The 25,564-nt window shown below is 38.7% G+C and overlaps 1 protein-coding gene across 1 annotated transcript in view; it reads left to right on the plus strand.

Annotated features, from left to right (window-relative positions):
• Window positions 1-25,564, plus strand: part of rib (ribbon) — an 81,509-nt gene that overhangs the window by 15,990 nt on the left and 39,955 nt on the right. The window contains exons 2-3 of the mRNA XM_065220491.1: window positions 11,144-12,307; window positions 12,365-13,494. Of these exons, the coding sequence (XP_065076563.1) occupies window positions 11,171-12,307; window positions 12,365-13,494 (2,267 nt within the window). The 5' untranslated portion in view covers window positions 11,144-11,170. The remainder of the gene's footprint in view (window positions 1-11,143; window positions 12,308-12,364; window positions 13,495-25,564) is intronic.

Raw genomic sequence — 25,564 nt, forward strand, 5'->3', positions numbered from 1 at the left:
AGTGCTGCAAAATATATTTGTATGTTTCTAACACCGGTTTTCTCCACACAGTTATTGATTAGGGTCAAATCGGAGCTCTGAAATGGCCATTCCATGGGATTTATGCGACAGGAACGGAAACTGAAACGTGTAGTTACCTTCCAGTCCCATTTTCAGCAAGGACTCTTCTAAATTTTCACAAAGAATATTGATATACCCATCTGCGGTCATTATGCCATGGATTTGGGTCAGATTCCCTACAGAAAACAATAAGATACAGCCCCAAACCATATAATTTCCTCCGCTGTGTTTCATGGTTGGTTGGATGAGTCTGTCCTGTAGCGTCTCGTCACTTTTCCGCCATACTCTTACACGTCGTTTCTTGTTGGACAGCTCGAACTTTGATTTATCCCACCAGACAACAAGTTTCCAGAACTCCAGTGGCGCATTAATGTGATTCCTTGCGAAGATCAGCAGTTTGTTCTTGATGACCTGATAAATGGTAGCTCTTCAAACCATGTTCAGCAATAGTTCGTCGTCGAATGGTTCGATCATAAATCTGCAGATTCAGCCTTTCTTTCACTGCGCGGATGGTGATTCGTGAATCTTTTTTAATCTCAGGGATTATCCTGATGTCAGTCCGTGAATCAGTTTTTCGTTTTTGTTCCCTTCTAGATTAGTCAGCAACACTTCCAAGTAAATGATACTTCAAATAGTTATTCTGAACTGTACCACGGCTTATTCCATACTTTTCGGCTTATTTTACGTTGCGATTCGTTTCTTTGGCAATCACGCACGTTGAGATTTCGGACCTGCAATGAAATTTTCTTTCCGTATATTTTTGCTGCTTCAAAAATATTTCACTTAGCACAACAGGTCAACTTGTACAGTTCTACAGTAGACTTTTGTGATGCAAATAAACAATGAAATGTCAAAACCATGAAATACGAGGGGTATGCCAATGAAATTTTCAAACGGCTTAATATTTCTTTCGCTGGTGGATCTTCTTTTATGTCATACCAGGATCAGAGTTTCCTTATGAATTTAATTTACATTAGAATGAAACTGATGTTTTTTTTTCTAATAACGTGGTATGAAATTTAACACATGATGCTGGAGCAAACTTAAAACCTGTTTTAGTTTTGATATGATAGACATTAATAGGTGTTTATCTTATATTTGAATAGGTGGATCTTTTTTGTGTCGGTCACTGTATGCGATAAGCAATAAGCTTGAAATGCGAAGTGGATTCAGAATTTCATGTCACTTTTACGGTACCGTGAAATGGGACGAAGTTGATTTCGATACCGTTCAATTTTCTCCTAAAATGTTTTTTTTTTTTTGTGACTATTAACTAGGATAACTTACGGCTTCGACAAAACCTTTACGTACTATCGTCAGAGGAATAAATGAAGTCCATTAACGCCCATTGTTCGCATGACGATACATCATCTTTCAGAGCATCCGTACGCCAAAATTGAGCCCTTGGCGGAGACGAGCCAGCCAACGGCTGAAAATCTCCTTAATAAAGATATAAAAAATAAAAAAAAATAAAAAAATTGAGCCCTCAGAAACTTTGTGAACCCCTCTGATTTTAAAGTTAAAGGTATTGCCGAAATACGCTTGGGATTCTCTTCACAATTTTCCAAATAAAATTCTCCGTAGAATCCACTTGGATCTATCGTCAAAATTACCCTGAATTATTTAGGAACTATCCTCACAATTCAATAGCTTCAAAGTTCTTCTTGGAATTTACTGGGAACTCTAAACAGAACTCTATTGGAATTTTTCTCAGCACTTTTTTGGAAATTTCATTAGAATTGGAGCTCTTCGCACATTTTATTTTTGGATTCTTTACACAATTGCCTTTGTGATCAAGTTAAAATTCTCCCTTATTTTTTTCTCGAACTATCATCGAAATTCACTGTATTTACCTGGTTTTTGACCGGTGATTTCGAATTCGCGACTTTTTCCCGGTTTTCCTGAGTTTATGGTGCCCTGATATTACCACGTACCAAGCGAAAAAAAGACTAATTTAATACATTTCTGGAAATTCGTCCTCCATTAATAAGAACACTATTCCAATAGTTATTGTAGTTGTTAACTTTGCTTTCTATAATAGTGGAACGCATTGGTTTCTAATGCATTCCACATTTATAGGAACACTACCGCAACTATAGGTAGAAAGGAGTCAAAACCTTAATAAATTGTTTTCCGTCATTTTTGGGCTAATTCAAAGTTTTGAATATGCGAATCTACTTCGTTTTTTTTTTTTTATCGTGTGGAACTTTACACAGGTATTTTTAGAATTGTCTCAAGAATTTCCTTAGAATGAATTTAAAATTCTCTTAGAGTTCATCTTGGGTATTCCTTTACCATTTGCTCCATATTACTCTAGGAATTCTCTTTGATTCACCCTGCAATTCTCATACAATTCTCATGTCATGAGAGTGCAGACTAATCTTCGGAAAAATCCAAAAAGCTTTTGGAAGTTCGTCAATAGTAAGCGGAAAAGTTCATCTGTACCGAGCAACGTGATTTTTGACGACGTCGAAGCGAAATCTTCTACTGAAAGCTGCAAACTGTTTGCCAGATTTTTTGCTTCTGTGTTTGACCAAACTCCTGCCTCTGAAATCGAAGCTGAGTCTGCTGCTTTAAACATTCCCATGGACTTCATTAGTCTGTCGACATTCGTAGTTACTCCTGCAATGATCATATCTGCTGCCAAAAAGTTGAAAAGTTCACTTTCTGCTGGTCCCGACGGTATACCATCGATTTTGTTTTGCCGCTGTGCTGTTGACTTAGCTGAGCCACTGTCTGCAATTTTCACCCGGTCACTCGATGAAGGGGTTTTTCCTGAGGTATGGAAGCAGTCATTTATGTTTCCCGTCTTTAAAAATGGCGACAAGAAAAACGTCAGGAACTACAGAGGAATAACGAGCTTATCAGCTGCGTCAAAGCTGTTTGAAATAATTGTCAGCGATATGATTCTACGCCAGTCGCACAGCTATATTTCTACCGTTCAACACGGTTTTATGCCTGGAAGATCGGGTCACGACGAATCTACTAAGATTCACCAGTTGATGTCATCTATACTGACCTGAAGGCGGCTTTCGACAAGATCGATCACAATGTGCTGTTGGCTAAACTGTCACGTCTCGGATCTTGCTCAAAGCTAGTGTATTGGCTGAACTCTTACCTAATGGGAAGGAAACTCCGCGTTAAATTTGACTCCTGTGTTTCTTCGACCTTCTGCAATACATCCGGTGTTCCCCAAGGAAGCAACTTGGAACCAATTGTTCACACTGTTTTTCAACGACGTTGCTTCGAAATTAGGCTTGGACTGCGTGATCATCTACGCCGTTGACCTGAAAATATATTTAGTTATTCGCTCAACTGAAGATTGCCACCGTTTGCAATATCTTCTAGACCTATTTTCTGACTGGTGCCATCGGAACAAGTTAATTATTAGCGTACCGAAGTGCTCTGTTATGACCTTTCATCGTTCAAAACAACCGATATTGTTCGATTATCGCATCAAGGGTACTTCACTTAAACGAGTTGAAGTGATTACTGATCTCGGAATTGTGCTGGATTCAAAACTGACGTTCAATTCTCACTACACTTCGATAATTGCCAAGGCGAATCAACAGTTGGGCTTTATTTCAAAAATAGCAAAAGATTTTACGGATCCATATTGCTTGAAATCCTTGTATTGCGCGCTGGTACGGCCAATACTCGAAACCACTTCTGTTGTTTGGACTCCAAATGATGTTTCCTGGACCTTAAGGATTGAACGTGTCCAGCGACGATTCATCCGGCTAGCACTGCGTCATCTACCTTGGCACGATCCGTTGAACCTCCCTGCCTATCCCGATCGATGTAGACTGTTGGGCATGGACACCCTTGAAAGAAGGCGAAGACTACAACAGGCGACATTCGTGGCAAAGTTGCTAAATGGTGAAGTCGATTCTCCCCGACTACTTTCTATGTTGGACTTCCGTGCTGCTCAACGTCCTCTTCGACAGCGGTCACTACTACAGGACAGATTTCACCGTACTTTGTTTGGATATAATGAACCAATATCGTCGATGATTTGAGCTTTTTCGGTGGTGGAGGATCTCTTTGAGTTCGGCGAAACTTCTGGTCGTTTTAAAAAAAGAATTACTAGTTTGTCAATTTTGTAGCTGTTTTGAAAATGTATTCTCATATTCATTAAGACCACATATGTCAGATGAATTACAAATAAATAAATACATAAATAAATAAATAAATAAATAAATACAATTCTTAACAATTCTCACTAGGAATTTCGAAAAGAAACCTCCTCTAAAGATGATTTCAGGAGCAGCCTCTCCATCAGGGCGTCACAATATCAGCTTCACTCGACCAAATCGATGAGACGAAGAGACTGCTGGCTTTCTTTTTCTGTTAAAGCCGAACAGCTTCGCAGCATTCTAGAACCTCAGTCGGCGTGCACAAACAAATGTTCAATCGCTTGTCTCTCTTTCTCCCGTCGCTCCTTTCAAGCTTCGGTGAAACGGATGAGCGAAAGAGCGCTCGACTTTGATAGTTTTCTCTTTCATGAAACACATCAACAGGGGTTTCATGACGCATATGACGGAAAATGAAATAACACATTTAAAGCACTTCTCGTGTGAAAACACTTGAAGATTACACGTAATATGTTTAATTTATCTTCCATCCACATATTTATCTAAAAAAAAAATGAACGAAAACGGGACATAACGCATTTTAAACATATTGAAAGAGCGGTGATAGAGTGTTCGTGAAAGGGAATTGAAAGCCATAATGAGGTTTCGTTTAACTAGAAAATCGACATTACTTGCATTGAAAGCGATGAGCAAAGCAACGACGAGAAGATCCACAGCCAGCGTTTTCTTCTAAGCGCGCTTCTTTTTCTTGCTGATAGTCTAGCTAGGCGTTATAGAAATGAAGCGTTGAACACGTTTGTATGAGAGAAACAAAACTCGAGTTCATTTTAGAGCTTCGAAAATGTAGAGCCCTGCTCTCCATAGTATGTATGCCTATGAAATTAATCTTAAAGAATCGTTGGAAATTTCCTTAAAAATTACCTCAAAACTTCTTTGATATAATCCTAAGTGTGCTTTTGGAATCATCCTCAGAATTTTCATTGAATTCTTTTCAGAATTCCCTTTAGATTCTCCTTTTTATTTTGCAATTGTACTTACAAGTACCTTGGAATTCTCCTTAGAATTCACATTCAGTTCTCCTTACAATCAGTGCTGAGATTTGTCATTAACAGACTTTCGCGCGATATTGACAACATTGTTGTTCACATAGTCACTGACAGAGTTGATCCTCAAGAAACCCTTTGTCAAAATCTCATTCATTTTTTCGCCAATGAATGACAAAGAATTACCTGGTAACAAAAAATGTAATTTCGTACATTTTGAGTCACATAATTTTTATCCAAGCTGTCCAGGACGTAGATGCTTGTTCACTATAACGGCTCAAGTCATGTAATTGTGCTGCTCATGTAATTTAATTTCTTTTCAAATTCTAGATAGACCTGGAATTAGGGCGTAACAGGCTCGCCCATATAAACCATCATCTTCATCGGATAGGGGAAGACTTACCCTACCCGCTGGTTTTGTTGGTTTGCGTGGACGTGCCTTGAATTCCTAGAAATCATCGCGAGAAGGCATTGATTACAAAAGCTGTTACGCCCTAATTCCAGCTCTATCTAGAATTTAGCTAATAAGCAAATCGGCACATGTTCGTCACTGACAGGATTGTCATTGACAATTGACATGGTTTGCCTTGATGACGACTGTTAGTTCAAATGAGTGGTCGAAGCAGAATTTTGAATATCACCATGTATTTTCGAGATTTTGCAGCAATGAATTAGAAATTACTTTTTAGTTTAAGTCAGAACTCTCCTTGAACTCTCTTAGGAAAAACGTTGGTCAGAAATATTTTGAAAAAAATCTTCAGATTTAACATTCCCAAAAATGCATCCTTTAATATCCTCCTCTTAATTCCCTTTAAGTTATTCGTTGAGATCCTTGAATATAATCATCAAATTCATTCATAAAGTTTATTAGCTGAGAAACTTTTGTATGGCCCTTACTGTACACACATTTTTTTACGCGGTTGACGCTGTTAAGTTTCAAACGATTTCTCGATAACGATACAACCTATCGGCTTCATTCGAATCACATTTTTCGTTTCAAATCATAGGTAATCGAATAACAAAATCTAAATTTTTTGGTTTAATTTAATTTAATTTAAAAAAATCTATAGAGACCATAGCACGCTATGATTACAAATGGCATTAAAATCCAATTTTTTGATAATATTTTAGCATGAGAAAAATCAAAATCTTGCTAGGTTTTTTTACAAGGTACATACTATAATGCCGTTATACGCATAAGAGTCCCACGGTGCATAAGGGTTGCATAGAACATGGGACAGTTATGCGTATAACGGCAGTATATATCCCGTGCAAAAAAAGAGCTGAGTGTATTTGGGTTCTTGGCATTTTGGGGTCTCCCTTAACTCAGTCGGTAAAGGCGCAGCTACAAAGCAAGACCATGATGGAGGTGAGTGGGTTGGATTTCCGGTCCGGTCTAGGAATTATTCGGGTTCAACTTCCCTGGGCATAGAGTATGATTGTACTTGCCACATAATTGTACTAATACAAATATGGTACAGGCATCAAAAGCTGTCAATTAATTACAGTGGATGTGCATCTAGAACACTAAGTTGAGGGCATGCAATAAGCTAATATACGATAAGCAAAAAGCTTGAAATGCGAGGAAGAAGAAAGTTCTTGGCAGTGATGGCATAATCCTCACTCAAATGATTTTGTTTCGCTCTCAAGGGCTCCCAATATCACGCATGATATTGGAATAAAATATCAAGCATGATATTGTTTTTACAAGCTCTTTTGATATTGCGAGACTATTCAGAACATGTAAAATTGCAGCCACGAGTTGACTTACCACAAAAATGATTCCTTTGCACATCGTTTTCTTAGAAAGAGAAAGCATAGTTTGCTATCTTTCTTTACGCTTCACAGATGGCAGACACGAAGTTACTGCTGCCAGCAGTGATGGAAGTTTCGTTTTTTGTTCGGATGTACAGCAAAAATCTTGAAGCTCAATCTCAACACAGTTTGGTGAGAATTGTAGCCTGGGTGTTTTGTTACCATGATATCATAGCAACCCTATCACAGCTTGTAATATGATCGACTGTTGTTTGCGTGTTGAGTTTTTGGTCTACGATACTCAAATAAGATTATGCACATTGGTGAGATTAGATCTTTTGATATTTTCACAACACTGGTTCTTGGCATTTATTCTATGTCCGTAGGTTATTTATTTTCGATCCAGATTCCCGAAAATTTCTCCAAGTTTGATATTATTAGATCCAAGATTTCAAAAAAAATAGTCTAAGTTTAAAATCTGTAGAAATTTTCCGTGTTCCAGTCCTTAAAAAAAGCACACAACTCAAGCCTAAGAATTTATGTTATTACTGAACATAAATCCGCACAGAATTATTATATTCAAATAGTAAAAGTTACTAACGAGGAAGATAAAGTTGGTTGTTATATAAAATATTTTAAAAGTCCTGAGAAGTTTCGCTATCGTACTTCAATAAATTTTATTCTTAAAAATGTGTTTGATAAAGGAATTTGAAAATTCTCTGACAATTCCGGGTTTTTCCTTGTAACAAAAAATTCTCTGAAGATTTCAGGTTTTTCCACGTAGTAGAGACCCTACTTAAGGATTGTAATTATTGTAATTGCACTTTGCTAATAATATCAGTATTAGATCAGCTAAACTCATGCTATAGGAATTTACAAACAGGAATCCACCAAATAACGCAGTGCCCGAGCAGAAGAAATAACTAATGCATAGGGTAAACGCTCCTATAGTTGCGATACGTTAGAAGCGTTAGGTTCCTATAGTTGTGTATGGAGACTCCATACACAACTATAGGAACCTAACGCTTCTAACGTACCGCAACTATAGGAGCGTTTCCCCTACCTAATTCTGACCTGAAACCAAAGTTTGGTGTTGATCAGTAAAAAAAAAAAAAAAAAATACCAAAAAATTGCGTGTAAAATGCTTTGTAATTAATAAAATTTGATATTTTTATACCAAAAGAATACCTTATGTGGTATAGTTTTGGTATTGCATTTACTCAATTTGGTATTGAAATGGTATTGTGGGAGCCTTTTTTTTTTGGTACTATGTTTTGGTATTTTACCTCTTATGGCAGGCTAATCCATACCAACTTAAGATAACGGGATATTCGTTCCTGCTCGGGTGGTAACTCCATTTTGTATGTTAATTAATCAATATTTCCGTGAAAAAAAAGAGATGGCAATATAATTTTAGTCAGTCACTGAGTTAGACTGAACGGCAGTTTATAGTAGCCAGAAACACTCTCATCAGGTGATGAATTTCTAAGCTATTATATGTGTGTCAATATCCTAGAAAAGATAGAAATCTGTTGTCTTCAGCCAAATTGTTCGGGTGGGCAATTCGTTGACAGCGGTATGAATTCTCTGTTCAGCTAAAGTAAGTGAACTTTCTTCAGATCGACTTTAGATCGATAGAAAACATTCCCATTTCCCATGCTTTATGATTTCTATTGCACAATGATATCTATCTCTACTTTCCACTCGCAACCAAAGACAAAATTCCCACAGTACCTCTTTAGGACTGTTATCCTCCTGAAGGATTCCTCCACATTTGCCATCCCAGCACAGACAGGGGAAAAAATCTGCATAACTATGCATCCCTTTTTAAAATCACTTTCCATTCCCATTTCGAGGGCAAAATTTGCATAATCTTGCATTTTTATGCACCTCGATGCAATCGCGCCACATCCCTTTTACTTGATCAACCTTTTTTCTGTTTGCACGTCTCTATCTCTTGGCAGGCCTACACCCCAATGTGTAATATTTAGCACACAAATCCGCACATAATGACACAGTGCCGGATGACAATAGGTGATGATAGTTTATTTATCCCACTTTTTGCCACAAACACTCTTTTGTCCCTGCGAAGGACCATTTGATTTGCAATTTTAGGCGAACGACAATAATAGCGTGGGAAACGACAACCCTAGTGCAGCTACCACCTACTCAGATAATGTTAATCCTATTTTACTTTTTAAATGGGTTTGTTCTTTTTCACAAGATCGCTGATTGATTTTCATTTTCGTTTCAAAACCACACATTTGATAACAAACCAGAAGCGAGCGAAAATTTTGCGGTTAAATAACCTTCTTTCTAAGCAACCGCTCAGTGCAGCTGACTGATTTGACCCTCGAAGTTTTGATAAATAAAACAACAAAAAATGATTGTTCAGTTTTCGAGCTTCCGGGAATGAAAATGTGCGTTTTTCGCTTCCAATGAGGGTGCGAAATGCATTGCTCACTAACAAAAAAGTCGAAAGTACTTTGACCCTTGCCGAGTCCCTTATTTTCGTCTCTAGCATAGCAGAGAAAGTAAGTTCATCATAGCCGACAAATTAACCCACAAGCAGCGGGTTTACAATCGCTTTACCCAACCAGAAACCGGAGAGCAAAAGGGAGCTCTTGGGCACTGCTAACCCTCATTTCCGCCAGTCGACATGACATATTTTATTGCATCTCTCACCATTCGATCTATTGTGTTTCCGAATTCGACGACCCGTGTGTGCGTGTGAGTTGTGTTTGAGCTACGAGGCCTGTAATTGGCCACCCGCTTCCCTATCCGAATTGTGCAATCCATTCAACCCCTGGCGACGCCTGGAAAGGAGCACATGTGTGTCATAAATTTTGATCCACTGATTAGCGCAGGCTGATTGGCGTTAATTAACTTATTATATACCAGAAAAGAGCAGCATTAAACGGCTTGCGATCGGAATTTGTTATGAAATTTTTCGGAAAACTTTCAACCAACAAATCCAAAGTTAACGTTAAGCTTACTTCCAGTAATAACACTAATCGCGGAATAGCCCCCGATTTTATGCAAATCACTTATCCAACCATACAATTACACTTCCTTTTTTTTCTGCGCCTTCATTCAACAATTCTGCACAAAAAAAAACACAGAAGAGGAAAACTGATGGAATGAAAAATCATTCCACATTTATGTAGGTAGCTACCATAAACCGGCAGCGGAAACGCGCCGACACACACTCCTATTCGCCAAAGGCGTAAGGAAGCCCGTTGGGGAAGAGGAGATAAAAGGCACTCTTCACGATAAAAGTCATTGCCTGTTCAAACCCGTTTTGGAAGAACCAATTCCTTTGCTTGTCAGAGAATGATTGTCGATAGATCAATGAATACCTATGACTAACATGTTTTGGTGCAAAAACGTAACATGTTTACTGGTTTAATGTCCAGACAAAAAAAAACACGCCTCACCAAGCAAAACAAAAATCATGGTTGGAAATTTCGAACATAAAGACATGAATAAACCTTGACCTACTATCAACTTATTTTTGTCAATACATATCTGTGTGTCCATGTTTCCCGAAAAAAAAAATTCCCAAGAAAGATGGCGCATTTAACCCCATTTGGTGGGTGCACAAACCTCCCAGGCCGTAATTACCGGCTGTTTTTCCAGCGCCACCGTGGCCATGTTTCGTGTCTTCCTTTTTTTGCGCCCGAAACCAGGCAAAATAATAAAATTTGCAAAATTCTAGCTTCCAAGAAGCTCGTCACGCTTGATTAGTCACGCGATGATTTTTCTACCGTGTAGTTCCGTTCCGTTCCGAGCGATGATCGTAATCACGATTGGGTTGTAAGAACATTTTTCGCTACTTCATCGTCTGAAGTGGTGGCTGGTGTTCGTCCGTCACCAGCCACTACAACCTTTCAAAGTACACGTGGCGGAATTTCCCACTCTTCCTGCGCACACCGCTGCTGACATCATTTGCAGTGATCTGAATCACACGGTGAGCAATAAGCGGCACGTCTACGTTAACTGGCTACAACCGGCTTCATGGGAAGCGGTTATCTTTACACTCCTCGACGGTAAACAAAAACAAGTGAGATGACCTTGAAAATTAGCGAGCGAGCATCGCTCAAGCCGACGTGACTCGACTATCGTAGGCAAAATCCTTTGCAACTTCCGGTGGCTAATGACTTCTGTTACATTTTATCCTTTTTTTTCCAGCCAAGAAAATCCAATACACTGGCCACCATGGGTAGCAGTGAAGCGCAGACCTACTGCCTACGATGGAACAACCACAAGTCCAACCTGGTCGAGATCCTGGATGCGCTCATCAAGATGGAGTGCTACGTCGACTGCACGATCTTCGTCGACGAGCATGTCCAGTTCAAAGCGCATCGGGTCGTTCTGGCGGCCAATTCCCCCTATTTCCAAGCCATTTTGCAGGACGTTCCCATGGATCACTGCACTATTCTATTTCCTGGGGTGCAGGAGTTCGAAATGCGAGCTCTCCTGGAGTACATGTACACTGGAGAGGTTAACGTAACACAGTCACAGATTCCAAGGATCATGAAGATTGCCGAACAGTTAGAAGTCAAAGGACTGTTCGACATGGCCGACATAAAAGGAAGGTTCGAGAAGATGGTCGTAGATCATGAGCGAGATCGAGACCCGCCGTATGTAAGCAATAACAACTACAGTGGCAAACCTCAGCCACCGTCCAGCAATCAACAGTCACCTCCGGTCATTTCGACCTCTACGAACGTTTCCATTGCTCAGAGCAGTAGCTCATCTCCACCGTACACGTACAAGTCGCCATACACGAGTTTGTACTCTCGCACCAGTCCCACAGCCATAGAACGAGACAGAGACCGTGAACGCGACCGTGAACGGGACCGGGAACGCGAGTTCGAAGACCGAGAACGTCGCGAACAATCATCATCCTACACCCATCCTCCCCCGCATCCTTCGTATTCCCATCAGAATGAACCTCCCCAAGATGAACAGCCACAAACATCGTCCGCTTCGTCATCCTCCTCAGCTCCGCATCCGTCACAAAACCTCCGGTGGTCACTGCCGGGTCAGATTCCTGTTACCCTGCATCAACCGCAGCTCCACAATATGCTCAGCTCAGTTTACGACTCAAGCTCGGATATGAACCCGCTCAAACGCAAGAAACTCCAGTCCATGTCCAGCATGCTTCGTGACACCCCGATCCTACGGAATGTACTTGCTCAACCCAATGTTGCCGACTCGTCTCAATCTTGTCCTTCAACGATGTCACTTCAACAACCTCCCACAGCTTCTGCTGCAGCCACGTCTGTCGCTGGACACCATCATCCTTCGGAACTGGTCAGCAGCCATCACTCCAACGGTGGTGGATACAAGGTAAACCTCGGTCCTTTTAGTCATAGATCCAAATCTAATTATATTTTCCTTCCACAGCACCTAAAAGAGCCGCTGTCGCCATACGCCGACAAATCGTACGACGACGAAGCCATGCTTGAACCCCGCCTCAACTACAGTGCCGACGATGCCCGCCTGGCGTCGTACGTTCCCCATCAGCAACAGAAGCCGGAGTGGAAACGATACAAGCAATACACCCGCACGGACATCCTGAATGCGATCGAATGCGTCCGCAAGGGTATGAGTGCCCTACAGGCATCGCGTAAGTTTGGCGTCCCATCGCGCACTCTGTACGATAAGGTGAAAAAGTTAGGAATCACAACCGGTCGACCGATGAACCGTACGATCAAGCGAAGTCCTAGTTCAGGTGGCAGTCCTGCATCATTCCCCTACGGATTGAGTGGAGCGTCCCATATGTTCGGTCCAGGACACCCGGCAGAACAGCATATGCCATCGCAATCGCAAATGCAACATGGCGACGAAGATAAGTCGCGAAGAATGGAACATTCAGGCCACCACTTGCCGCCGACGATTCCCCATCCGGCGGCAGCCTTGCTAGATCCGTCGTTCCTCCAGCAGGCCCTGGAGGCACGTGGGGGAGAAGCACTGCAAGCGATGGCTTTTGCTGCAGCGGCTCATGCTGCTGTAAATGGAATCAATACCTCTCCCGGTACGCATGGTTCCGCTAGGTCACCTAGTCCGAATGTCCTGATGAAGTACATGCGTTCAGTTTCAATGAGCTCTCCGGAGGATCGTGAGGGACCTCGTGATCCCAGCGAGGGTGATCGTCACCATCACAGCAACGGATCCGAAGGTTACGAAAGGCCGGAACGCAGGCCAAGTGAGCACGAAGATCTTCGGGATGTAAGCGGCGGGGCGGATGATCTCGTGGAGGATCTGTCTATGGCACGACGTGGGCCGGACTCGGATCGTGGATCGGTTTCACCACCAACACTGCCATTGCCAAGTCATTTGCAGCAGCAGCAGCAGCAGCAGCATCCACCGCAACATCACCTGTCTCATCCTCAGCCGCCGCCGCCACCACCGCCACCGCTGATGCCTCCACAGCAACAGGGCGTGATTGTTCCGGCACCGAGCAAGATCAAAGACGAGTATGCCATTAAGCGAGAACTGATCGCCGATAGCAACGCCCCCATGGAGTCGTCTTCGTAAGAAGGTCTGATCGATGGATCAACCTCTTCCCCCCTTTCCGCTCCTTTCCCATCTATTGTTTGTTTCACAAGCTTCACACCTCTTTCTCGGAGGAGCGGATAGTTCTCTTTTCGTACTATTGTGTTTCCTTACAAAAACAAAATCTACCAGCAGAAAACACTCGAACTCGAAGCTTTGTTCTGTACTGTGAAACGGGTAAATACTAATTTCCTTTATTACTTATATGTTAATGTTCGATTTTCTTTATTTCCTATTTAATATTTCAAGATTATAGCATGAATAACGAGAAAAAGACATTTGAAAAAGCTCAAGCAAACAAGGATGTACGAATTTTAGTGGTTAAGGGACTGAGTTTTTTTTTATATACGAAACAATACGATAAACGAAGCCGCGCAACATAAGTTACCTTGAAATAACCTGAGAAAGCAATCCCACCTATTATTGTTTACATTAATATATGCTGTATTTTTATTTAAATGTTCTAATGCCTTAAAGCTATTAAGTCATTAACAGATGAAGTGTATCATTTCTTCAGAACAATGTGTAATGCATTGCCGAGTCAGAGAAAGAATCTCCAATGTTCTAAACACAATATGAAAATGACTTATAACAAAATTAGTTACTTTTTCAGATTGCAAGAAAACAATAATGATAGTCTCATTTATAACAGGAAAAGTTAACAATTTTGTTTTATGACGTTTTCGATAATAATAACAATAACCAACTCAAAACAATCATCAAATTCACGCAAATCAATAGACTGAACAAAGAACTGTGTCGCTTAAGTGAACTCAACGCACATACTAACATACTGCAATCATCCAATAGAAGACCAGCATAGACGCGCTACCTTACGAACCAATCATACAAACCGAGGTGCAATAAATCGAAACTATTTTTTTTTTACATCGCAGGAAAGCCCTTATTTTGCTTTACATTCTTTTTGATTATATTGTAAATTATTCAACCTATTGCATTATTTGCTTGCTTTTTTGTTTAACTATTATTAGTATTTTCGTTTACATTATAGCAGATTTGTGTACTATAAAACGTTAGCAAAAGAAAACGGAGAGAAGAAATCATATCAAGTTCCGTACTAGGCAGTAGATTCGACATGTTTCATTTTTTAAGTTTGGTTGCAAAACAAAACAAAAATGGGAACACACTGACAAGCAAAGATTGTAAATATCTCTAAAATCGGAAATCCTTGTTACACATTAGGTTTAAAAAAAAACGCCAACACACACACAAACAAACATAGGCACGCGCAAGCATGCAAACCGTCAAAGTCTGTACTATTACTTTAGAAACCATCATTCAATCCCTTTTCTCGGTTAGTAACTATTTGTAATCTTAGGTGGAAACTATCTTTAATTTGTTTTTTTTTTCCTCAATCACATCTAAGTAAAAATTTGTTGAACTATCACCACCAACGAGTGCCTATAAAACAAAAATGAAAACTCCTGTTTCTGTGTTTACTTTCCCGACTAAAGAACTGTTAATTTGCGAAGCCATATGTCGATTGGAAAGTTAAGCAAGCAAAAAGCAAAATCAAATATTTTTTTAGGACAAGAAAGCGTAGTTTTAAGAAGTAATTGGTAGATGTGTTGTTAGAGTTAGAGCTGTGGAAAAGAAAATGAAGAAAACCTATTAGCAAAAAATTAACTAAAAAAATCTGTGTAGTGTTAATGTGCTTAGCAGTTAGTTGGAAGGAATGCCATATTTGATTAGTGTTGTAGATTGCGAAAGGAACAGAAACGGAAGCGCAAGGTGCAGATTGTGTAGCAAGAAAATCAAACTATTACATTTTTCCCCTCTATCTATTGAAAACAAGACTGATTAAGCGAAAATTTGTTGTTAACTAAAGAAGCAGAAAGAATCAAAGCTGCAAGTGGGAAACGAAAGGAAGGGAATAAGGTTCTAAGCAAACTAAAATGTGCTAAAGTTTGATTTACATTATATGAGATGAGTAGAAAATGGAACCACAAACAACGATATCAAGAAGGCACAGTTATAAATGAGTTGTTTTGCCGATTCCGTACTTTTCGTTTATATTTACTTTAATTCTTTCGAATGAATTTTGAAGACTGATTTAGACTTTTTCGCCGTTTTTTTTTATACAACACTGTATTTCGATTACTTAGATATTTATTCACAACAAGCAAAGCATAAAGAAACGGAAACGAACTGGCAGCGCTAAATACTACGTAGTTACTAATGGAAATGGTTCCAGATGGGGGAGGAATTTTAAAACAGAAAATAGTGCTGGGGCGATGCAATACTACACAGGAAGAAGAAACCATACACGAACATATGAACAAATGGAAACGTGCGGACCATTGCTGACGCCAGTTAACTAAACTAAACTAAAGTAAACATAAAATGTGGGTAGAAATGAATATGTACATGTAGTAATAAAACAACCAACTGATTACAAAGCAGAACGCAAAAGGTTGAAATCAGAATGAGAAGAGGAATGTTTAGTTAATTATTACATCTATTTTCTATTATACTATTTTCGCTAAATTAAAACTAATCACTACTATTAGCGGTAGAAAGAAATCAAATAATCAAAAAAATAAATAAAGAAAAGCAAGCAAGTTCCAAACACAACCTAATCGTTGCCTAGATGTTAGATTTGATTATTCGTGTTTTGCGATAGAGCAAACTACCTTAGGTAATATAAGAATGAAGATGAGAGAAAAACTATCAACTGAAACTGCGTAGTGCGTAGTTGAACTATTGATTTAGGTTTATGAAAGCAGGTAAAACCGACGTCGTCGCAAGAGGCGAAGGAAGATACGACCGATGTGTAGCGATTGCATTGAAAATTTTTCTTTTTGGAAAAATAAATGTATTCTGTAGAACTGGAGAGAAAACCAATTATTCGATGGGTAATCTTTATATTGAATGTATAGAAAAAGTGGACATGAAATAAAAACACGATGAAAAATATGTGGAGTGAAATGGTATTTGTCTTATCCGAAATGTTCATGATTTCTTCTTTTCAGAGCTGACTATCACGGATTTCGGCAACAATACGATCAGTTATGGTGGTATGCTCCAACCGGTATTATCCTCGGATTAAATCCCGATCAAGACTGTCCGGCTGCTTTGATGTCGACATCAGAGTTATTCAACACGACTCTAAGCAAACACTTTGCAGATCATCCAAACAGGGACGGTATTAAAAGTTAAACCGAGTTGGACCTTACCACCATTAATGTACAATGATATATAGGGGGAATGGCTCTAATGTTCAGCGCTGCCATTTATACAGATTTATCTGTATTATACAGATTTTTTAATCTTAATACAGACCCGATACAGAATACAGATTAATCACAGATTTTTAAATTACAATACAGATTTATACAGATTTTTATAAAATGCTAGAGAAAAAAAAATCTATATCAAAATAAGTTATCAAGCAGTTCTCACTAATATCAATATATGTTATAATTTTGATATTCTTCGCATATCTTTAAGCTCTCATTTTTGTTCTGTTAGCCATCAACTCCTTCAAAATGAAATCAATTTGAGTTATCAGGAATAATGAAAACAACATAATTCTTGTTTTCATTTTGTTCTCACCCTCTGCTCGGGAACCTATCAAATTTCCATCAACAATTGACAAATCCAAGTTTCAATCGGCCACCGTGGCGCTGCAATCGCTGCGGTGATAAGTCCGAAATAATGTGTCAAGCTGAATACATTTTTGAAATTTCAACCAAAAAACTATTATTTTGTATTTATTCTAGCGAGTTTCTGTGGGAGTCAAAACATGATCCGAGCAAAAAAGTAGTACTCGTAATAATGGTATATAATTCTGAATTTTATCGTGCTTCGTTTCGAAAATATCTTCCAAATAAACAAACATCATCCAAATCACCCGAATCGTCCACCGACTAAATCTATTGTCTCTTAAAAATTAATTTCAGTCGGTGTTTTAATCAGCAGATTAAATCGTTTTTCGTCTGGTGCTACACCGAGCAATCGGCTTATTTAATAGTTTTTCGTCGATGGATTTAGTCGGCCAACTTTGTCTGCTGTTTAATCGGCAGATGATTTCAAACCTTAACATGTTTTCTGTAATTCAACTGTCTTGAAGTAGCTTTTTATTTAGGAACAATGCATTACAAAATAATTTTATGCATTTTGTACAAGGTTCATCCATGCTGACAAGAAATTTGCATGAAATTACATTGAAATTAAACAAGGGCTGTCACAGACTTATCACCGTCGGTTAGTGCTTATTCCTGCCACCAGGCGCGCAGGAGTTTAAGTTGGATTTCTCAATAATTAATCATGTTATGGTGTTTTTGACAGCATTCACAACCAGAGGACCAACCGCTTTCGGATGCATATGGAGCTGGTAGTAAACGATTTGAGATTGTATGGGGATTTACAGTATTAATTGAATATTTCCAATATAATCATGCATGTTAAATACAAGAAAAGTGCCCGAGCACAATAAAATGGTACAAATACAAGTACTCGTAAACATTTTACTTGCATTGAAAATGTATTTCGTAAGAAATTGCGGATTTTCTGATATTCTCCATACTGCAAAAATGATTTTACCAGCACTGGCGGGGCGACATCTCTCGACTTTTCGGTGTAACTACCACACAATTGATGTAATTAATTGTATTCATCTATATTAAAAATATCAAATAGTAATGAACTCGTGCACTTTTTTGCATTTAAAACTGCTTATCAGGAAGATAATGAATAGAAACTAAAATCTCCATACATTTTCAAACGGCTTCATATCACTCTTATAAATAAGTACGGACGATATCACAAATGGCGCAATTATATCCCGTATGGTTAGTACGATAGCCCGAATAGGTGGTTAAGCACTTTTTATGGTTATTTTGTATGCACTGTATTTGTAAAACAACAAAACATGATTAATTAAGAAAAAAAATCGTCAATACAGAAAATACAGATTTTTTAATAGAGTGAATACAGATTTTTTATAAAACCACCTGGCAGCTCTGCTAATGTTGGCCTTTGGATATAAATATTGGGCAATCGATAAAAATCTGCTGTTCTTAAATTTGTCGTAGAGCAATGGTCATATGCACAATACTAGTGTATTTTCATTTTTAAATTCCCGGTTTTTTCCCGGTTTTCCCGATTGAAATCTGAAAAAAAAATTCCCAATTAGTACTTATCAGAAAACGAAAGTGTTCAATGTTTACATATTTTAAAAACGTGAGCAAGTGCAAATGTTAGAAGTTGTTTGTGGGAAAATTATACTCGGAAGTTATACAGGAAGTTTTTTTATGTAAATATGTATTCAAAAACCAACCATTATTCTTTACGATACCGAGAACTCGGAGCAAGAAAAAGATTTAACACTCCGAAGTCCGTACCACCAAAAAAATTTGTAAATTTTATGAAAATTTACAATATTCTGAACATTTGTTAGAAGTCTAAGACTACGACCACAGACAAACAGACATGAGACTCACAATCACATTCTTCGCAAATCTGGTTTTATTTGGGAATGTGCTCGCATTTATCATGATGGCACCACTGGAGCGTTAAGCAAGCCACTATATTTCGAATTTATCAGTCATGTCAGTTCTTTTTCAGGTCAATTTAGTAGATTTTTGTTTTCCTTTTTTTATATAATATCTTCATGTTTTATTGGCAGTTACATTAAAGTTACATACATTCTATAAAAATTCTAAAGTTTTAGACGCTTAAATCTGAAAAATTTGTATTAACTAAATAAAGGAACATTTTGCCTAACTGTTTAATCAAAGATTGTTTTGTTGCTCTTGTAAATGTTGAGAAGACTGGATACATAAACTTTTCTGATTCCATGCGACGAAGCCTAGGGTCTAGATGAGCTAATAAAGACTTCTGATAGAACCAGATATTACGACTCCTTGTGCACTTGAAGATGCGATGAACAATAGTGTCAATTTCTCCTGGACATAAGGCACATAATGGGTCGATTGTTGAATTCTGGCGATGAAGAAGCTGGTTGTGGGAAATCTTCTAATGTATCATGAGATACCATGCTGACCGTTGCTCAGCTGGAAGCAGGCTGGAGTGAATGTTTTTAAAGACCGCTTTCCAATTTATCTGCGAGCCGATGAAGGTCGGTGGATCCGGAAGCAGCGAAAGGTAATGTTGGTACAAACCACTCGCCGTCAGGTTCTCCAAAAGATTGGAGGAGAGATATGATATTTCCTGCAATGCCAACCTAGCGTGCTGAAATTCTGCAGGAATACTTGGGACGTTCGGTGGATTACCAGATCCTTCCAGAAAATCAGCTAGCAGTGTAAGTTGATCCAATGACTATGGGGTAGAGTGATGCAAAATTTGAAATTTTCGCTCCACAATACTTAAACGATTCCAAATCGGATCCTGACAAACCTCTCAAAATTTAAACCCATTTGGTGAGAAACTAAGATGGCACAAACCATTTGAAGTTTGTATGGGAATTACTATGGTAAAACCAAGATTTTTGTTCATGTCTATCTGATAATTCACCAAATTGGTCTGCTTCAAAAGCTTTCAACTGGACTTGTAGGAAATTTTCCCAGCCACAACTTTGCTCAAGACCACTATTTGATTAAATGCAAGACTCGAAAGTTATCAATGGTTCAATGCGCTGATGTCTTATGATCATGCTCAAACAACTGCTCAGCAGGCAACATTGGTGTTTCTGGGGCGTTGAATAGGACGCAAAAGTCATGGCTACTATGTCACACTGCTAAATACAGTGTTGCCTACAGAGCAGCTGCTTGATCATGTCATAAGTTTACCAATCTCTTAAATAATTAATAACTTTTTCCTGTCTCGTTTAACATAGAAACGATCTTCAGCAAAGTTGTAGCTGAGACAATTTTCTATAAGAATGGCTATCGAACTGTTTCGCAGCTCAATATGGAAAAAGACTCGAAGACAATGACCAAAAGTTGAGATTTCTCATAGTAATTTACATGTAAACTTCAAATGGCTTGTGCGAAGTCTGTTTCTAACCAAATGAACTGTAACTTTGGGAGGCTAATCAGGACCCGATTTGAAACCATTTAAGCACTGTGGAGCGAAAAAGTCAAATTTTGCATCAGTCTACTATGGGGCTTATTACGGATGTCACTTCACGGTGAAAAGTTGTCACTTGTCGTCACGGTGAAGTGATTCCCATTTGATTTGTACCAAATATATCATATTAACAATATGATCCATTCATGCCTTTTCTAAATGTTGCAATGGCGACCCGCAAAATATTGCTTCACGCACCATCTAGCGTTGAAAAAGGTCAGCAACAATCATTCAATTACAATCGAGGGGTGCGAATACAGCACTTATTACAAAAGTAATAGTCAAATTATTGTCATTAATTACATTGTGTATATTACTTTCAAATTGGTCTGACATGTCACTGTTGTCATCAAATAAAATAAAATGCTGAAATACATTCATTTGAAGTATTAAACAAATGTTCATTTGGTTTACCCCTCGTGACGATAAACAAATACATTGGTAGCCTTTTTGGCCACAGAGGTGCTTTCATCGCTAGAAATTTGGTTCGCCAGCTAAGCGAAAGAGTGGATCATATTGTTAATATAATATATTTGTTTGTACGGTAATCACGGCTCTTATTCTGAGTATCACTTGCTTATCACCATGTAGTGACACCCGTAATCGATTCAGTAGAAGAGCTTTTGATTTCAACGCTGGAGAGTGTAGGTTTAAACCACCACGGTTTTTGGGAAGCGTAAGATTTTGAAAGGAGATCTTGAACTGTTGAGGGTGCCCCATCCACAGGAACTTTCTCAGCTCAGTTATAATGCGAGTTTCGTAGTTTTTTGGCAAGTACACGATAGAGGCCACGTACCACATTTTTTTGCACACATACGTGTTTAGTAGTGTCAATCTTAGAGTAAGTGGCAAGTTTCTGGGACTTTGTTCCCAAATCCGCTGTTTCATACCCGATAAGATCGAATTCCAGTTAAGATCTCTGGCAGTTCGGGTATTCTCGCAATAAAAGATGCCTAGGATCTTGACGTGGTTCTCAATTGAGAGCCACTCGTTAGCTTCAGTTAAGTTGATGTTGCCTTAAAATCATTAAACCCACAGCTCAGAGACTTCTAACATTCCTTCGTTTTCCAGGAACATCGAGATGTCATCTGCGTAAGCATTAATTGTCACACCAGGAAAAGCTCGCCTTAATACGTCAGATAGAGGTTGCATATACATCACAAAAAGTAACATTGACAAGGGATCTCCTTGACGGACCGAACACTGGATGTGGATTTCGGGAGTTAGATGACCATTCACTAATATTCTCGAAAAAGAATTCTCCATGAACTTTTTGATGAGTGCTACTAGTGCCGGATTGAAATTCATTCCTTACATTGTACAAAAGCTGATACGTCCCTTTGAAAAAGTAATCGAGATTAGTTTAAAGTCTAAGACTACGGCATTTCGAGATTTCTAGACAAACATGTGAAAGAGGCGAATGAGCTAATTATGTTAACAATAAATTTAAGCATCGATTTCTCATGAATGACAACACATCCACGTAAACTAAATACACTATTTGCTAGAGATTTTTTTTTTCTTCCAGATGCTACACACAGAGAAATGGCTTTTCAATTAAAAAATAAACCACAATAAAAAATATAGAATCAGGGCACAAGAGCAATTTTCTTTGAATCAACAATATCTGTTATTGACTTCTAAGCAAATTTTTGTTGTTTTTACAATGAATCTTCCATATGACTGTGAGTAGATTCAATAACATTTTTTTTTATTTGTATCTATCATGATTTTTTTTTTGAAACAAAGCAATTCTTGTTATTTTAATGATGCGCTTCTTTTTGAAACAAAAAAAAATATTATTCTGATTCAAAAAATTTTTTAAACATTTTGTTGATAATAATAACTTGATTTTTGATTTACCTAAATATTTTTTAAAAAATCATGAAATTATTGGACTTATTATGCCAGTGGCTATTTCGGTTTTACAGAAGTAATAACAAAATAGACCAGTAGCCAAGTGTGATCTGGTATTCCACGGATGCAACATGGTCATATCAAAATTTACAGAGGAACTAAAAAAGTCTTGGAGGCAAACACGATTGGAATTGAATGAAGAAGGGCCAATCTCCAGCGTCATGTACTCGCAATAGAGACTCATGAATCTTGTTTGAGGATTTCTGTCGAGCAGCTTCTCAAAGTTTTCTATAACCAATGGGTTCATTACTTCACAACGGATAAGAAACCGGAAGGACAGTTCCGCGAAACGATCTGTCAGTGGGAGAACACCCGCGAGTGCTTCGAGGCTCATCGTATGCGTCGAGTGCATGAAGCCAAGCGCGATTCGGAGACAACGGTATTGAACCCGTTGCAGCTTCAGGATATGTGTTTTTGCCGCGGATTGAAAGCAGAAGCTACCGTACTCTAGAACCGACAAGATGGTTATTCGATACAATCTGATCAGATCTTCCGGGTGTGCTCCCCACCAAGATCCGGTAATTGTACGAAGAAAATTGATTCTTTGTTGACATTTTTGTTTCACATACGCAATATGTTTTCCCCCACGTGCTTTTGTAATCGAACCAGATACCTAAATACTTGAAAGATATACTTTGAGTGATTGTTCTACCCTTTAGTTGAAGCTGTAACTGTGCAGATTGGTGCTTCCTAGAAATAAAAAAAAAAACAACCAACTCAGTTTTCTCCGGAGAGAATTCAATACATAGCCCATAGCCCATTCATAGCCCAAGTAGACAAATTGTCTAAGGTATCTTGCAATGGTCCTTGCAGGTCCGGTGCACTTGGCCCTATAACAGACACAACGCCATCATCTGCAAGATGCCTTAGCGAGGAATTTCCATCAAGACAACCATCAATGTTATTTACATAAAAATTATAAAGAAGGAGGCTTAAACATGAGCCATGGGGGAGACCCAAGTAACTAATTCGTGAAGTTGTCGATGAGAAAGGTCCAAGTGATGTTTTATTAAATAATTACTTATACTTAGGCTACAGCTATAGCAACAAGCACAAGCAAAATAAGTAAAATATTACCTGTGGTTTATTTGGAAACAGTAACCACAACTCAACTGCCTTTGAGGTGAAAGGCAATCACGCTTACCACTACACCACCGGTGCCGCTTTGGACTAAAGATGGTGACAAAAGGTCAAATGATCCAAAGAGCTACAAAAGGTCGAATGGGTAATTAGAAGGGAGACAAAAGGTCTAATGGACAAATGGTCGAATGGTCCAAATAGGGACGAAATATCGAATAGAATAGAACGAATGGTACAAAAAGAGAAAGCAATATAATAATGCACAAGAAAATATAAGAATATTATATTTCTTACAAGCTAGCTGCTTACAGCTAAATCTATTGTCTAACTGTCAAATTAACGTCAACGCAACGCAAACGGATCTAATGTTGGTGGCCCTTTAGAGTCTTGCAGATGTGTGACTTCGAACAACGAAGCATTCTGGCCGCTTCCCGTTGACTACCGAATCCGCGAGCGTCTTCTTATTCATTGAGGCCTATTCTGGATCACGAGTGAGGTGAGGTGACTCGCTGTCACTAGTGAGATGACAATAATCACCGAGAATGAGGTGACTCTCCATTTGATATGCACGGAGAGTCACCTCACTCGCAGCGCAGAATAAGGGGGATTATCTTCGTTGGACGGCCGCTACCTTTCTTCCGGGTAACTGCCATGGATGCCAGCATACGGTATACGGTGGATACCGGGACATTTTCCCTCTTAAACGGTCCAGCGTGTACTTTTTTCCACGATCTTCGTTCGCTTGAAATTTTCTTGAGGGTGTAATGATTCATTCACCTAATGTGACATTTCTCGGCGGACATTTTAGTTCTGTTAGAAAAGTATTGGAATCATTCTGATTTTTTAGTGATTAGATTAGATTAGTTAGATTAAAAAAAATATATTACAGTGCTAGGAATATTTTCCATGTTCTAACAATTAAAAAAATGCATAGGATTCTGTCTCGAATTTTGAGGAGGGCTCAAAAAGAATTGAAGCGTTAAGGAGGATTCGAAATTTTAAGGAGTTCTGAGCATGCTAGGCATACACAGTTTTGGTCACAAACTGCTCATTTGCTAATAACTTTGCACACAGTTGTCAAAACGTAGTTCTGTTTGAAGCAGTAGATAGAATAAAGTTCAAGCTTGTAATGAAATGTACGTAAGGAAAGGTAGATTTTAATTCTAGTAATATGTTTGCGTTGTAAAAATGAAGAGAGAAATGCTCGCTGCACACCTTGGTCTTTAAGTGTAAAAAATCATTGGTGTTGATTCAAATGTTAAGATTTACCTACTCTTTGCATATCTTTAGTAAGCTATGATCCTAATCTATAAATTACTTTAAAGAAAATTAATTTTCAATAACTGAGCGAAAAGATATTAACAAATGAGCAGTTGGTGTATACAACTGTGCATGCCAAGCATGTTTCTGGGGAGAAAAAAAAAGATCTGAATAGAACTCCTAGGTTATTATTAGAAAAATTGCAATGAAGTTGTGAGGAGAACATCAAGGAGAAATGCTGGTTGATTTTTAAAAAAATTGTATGGTGATCATGAGGAGAATAGTAGATTTAATGAACATTTCAAGAGTTGTGATGACAACGCAAAGAGCTTTACAAACCAAATTTAAAGATTCAAGAACTTCAATTAAATTTCGAGAAAAATACCAAAGGAATCGTATTCTGAGGTCAACTTCATTAAAATAGAGGTAAATTTAAAAAATGTAAGAATGTTTGAGAAGAGCTTTCCAACGATTTATGAGGAAAATAACAAGCCCCCTTATTCTGCGAGTCACGTGACTCTCTGTCACCGGTGAGGTGACAATTGTCACCTCACCGGTGAGAGAGAGTCACGTGACTCGCAGAATAGGGGGGAAGGGTTATCTGAGGAGAATTTCGAACGAATTCTGAGGAGAGATTTGACTAGAGTTCAAAGAGGAACTCAGAGAGAGTGTCACTTCTACTCAGAGTTATGGTTAAATTTCTAAAAACTGCAGGAACTCAGCGCTGAGTATCTGTAG

Source organism: Ochlerotatus camptorhynchus, unplaced genomic scaffold, assembly GCF_037179485.1.
Source record: "Ochlerotatus camptorhynchus isolate MF236.1 unplaced genomic scaffold, CSIRO-AGI_Acam_v1.1 ptg000128l, whole genome shotgun sequence".
Lineage (NCBI taxonomy): Eukaryota > Metazoa > Arthropoda > Insecta > Diptera > Culicidae > Ochlerotatus > Ochlerotatus camptorhynchus.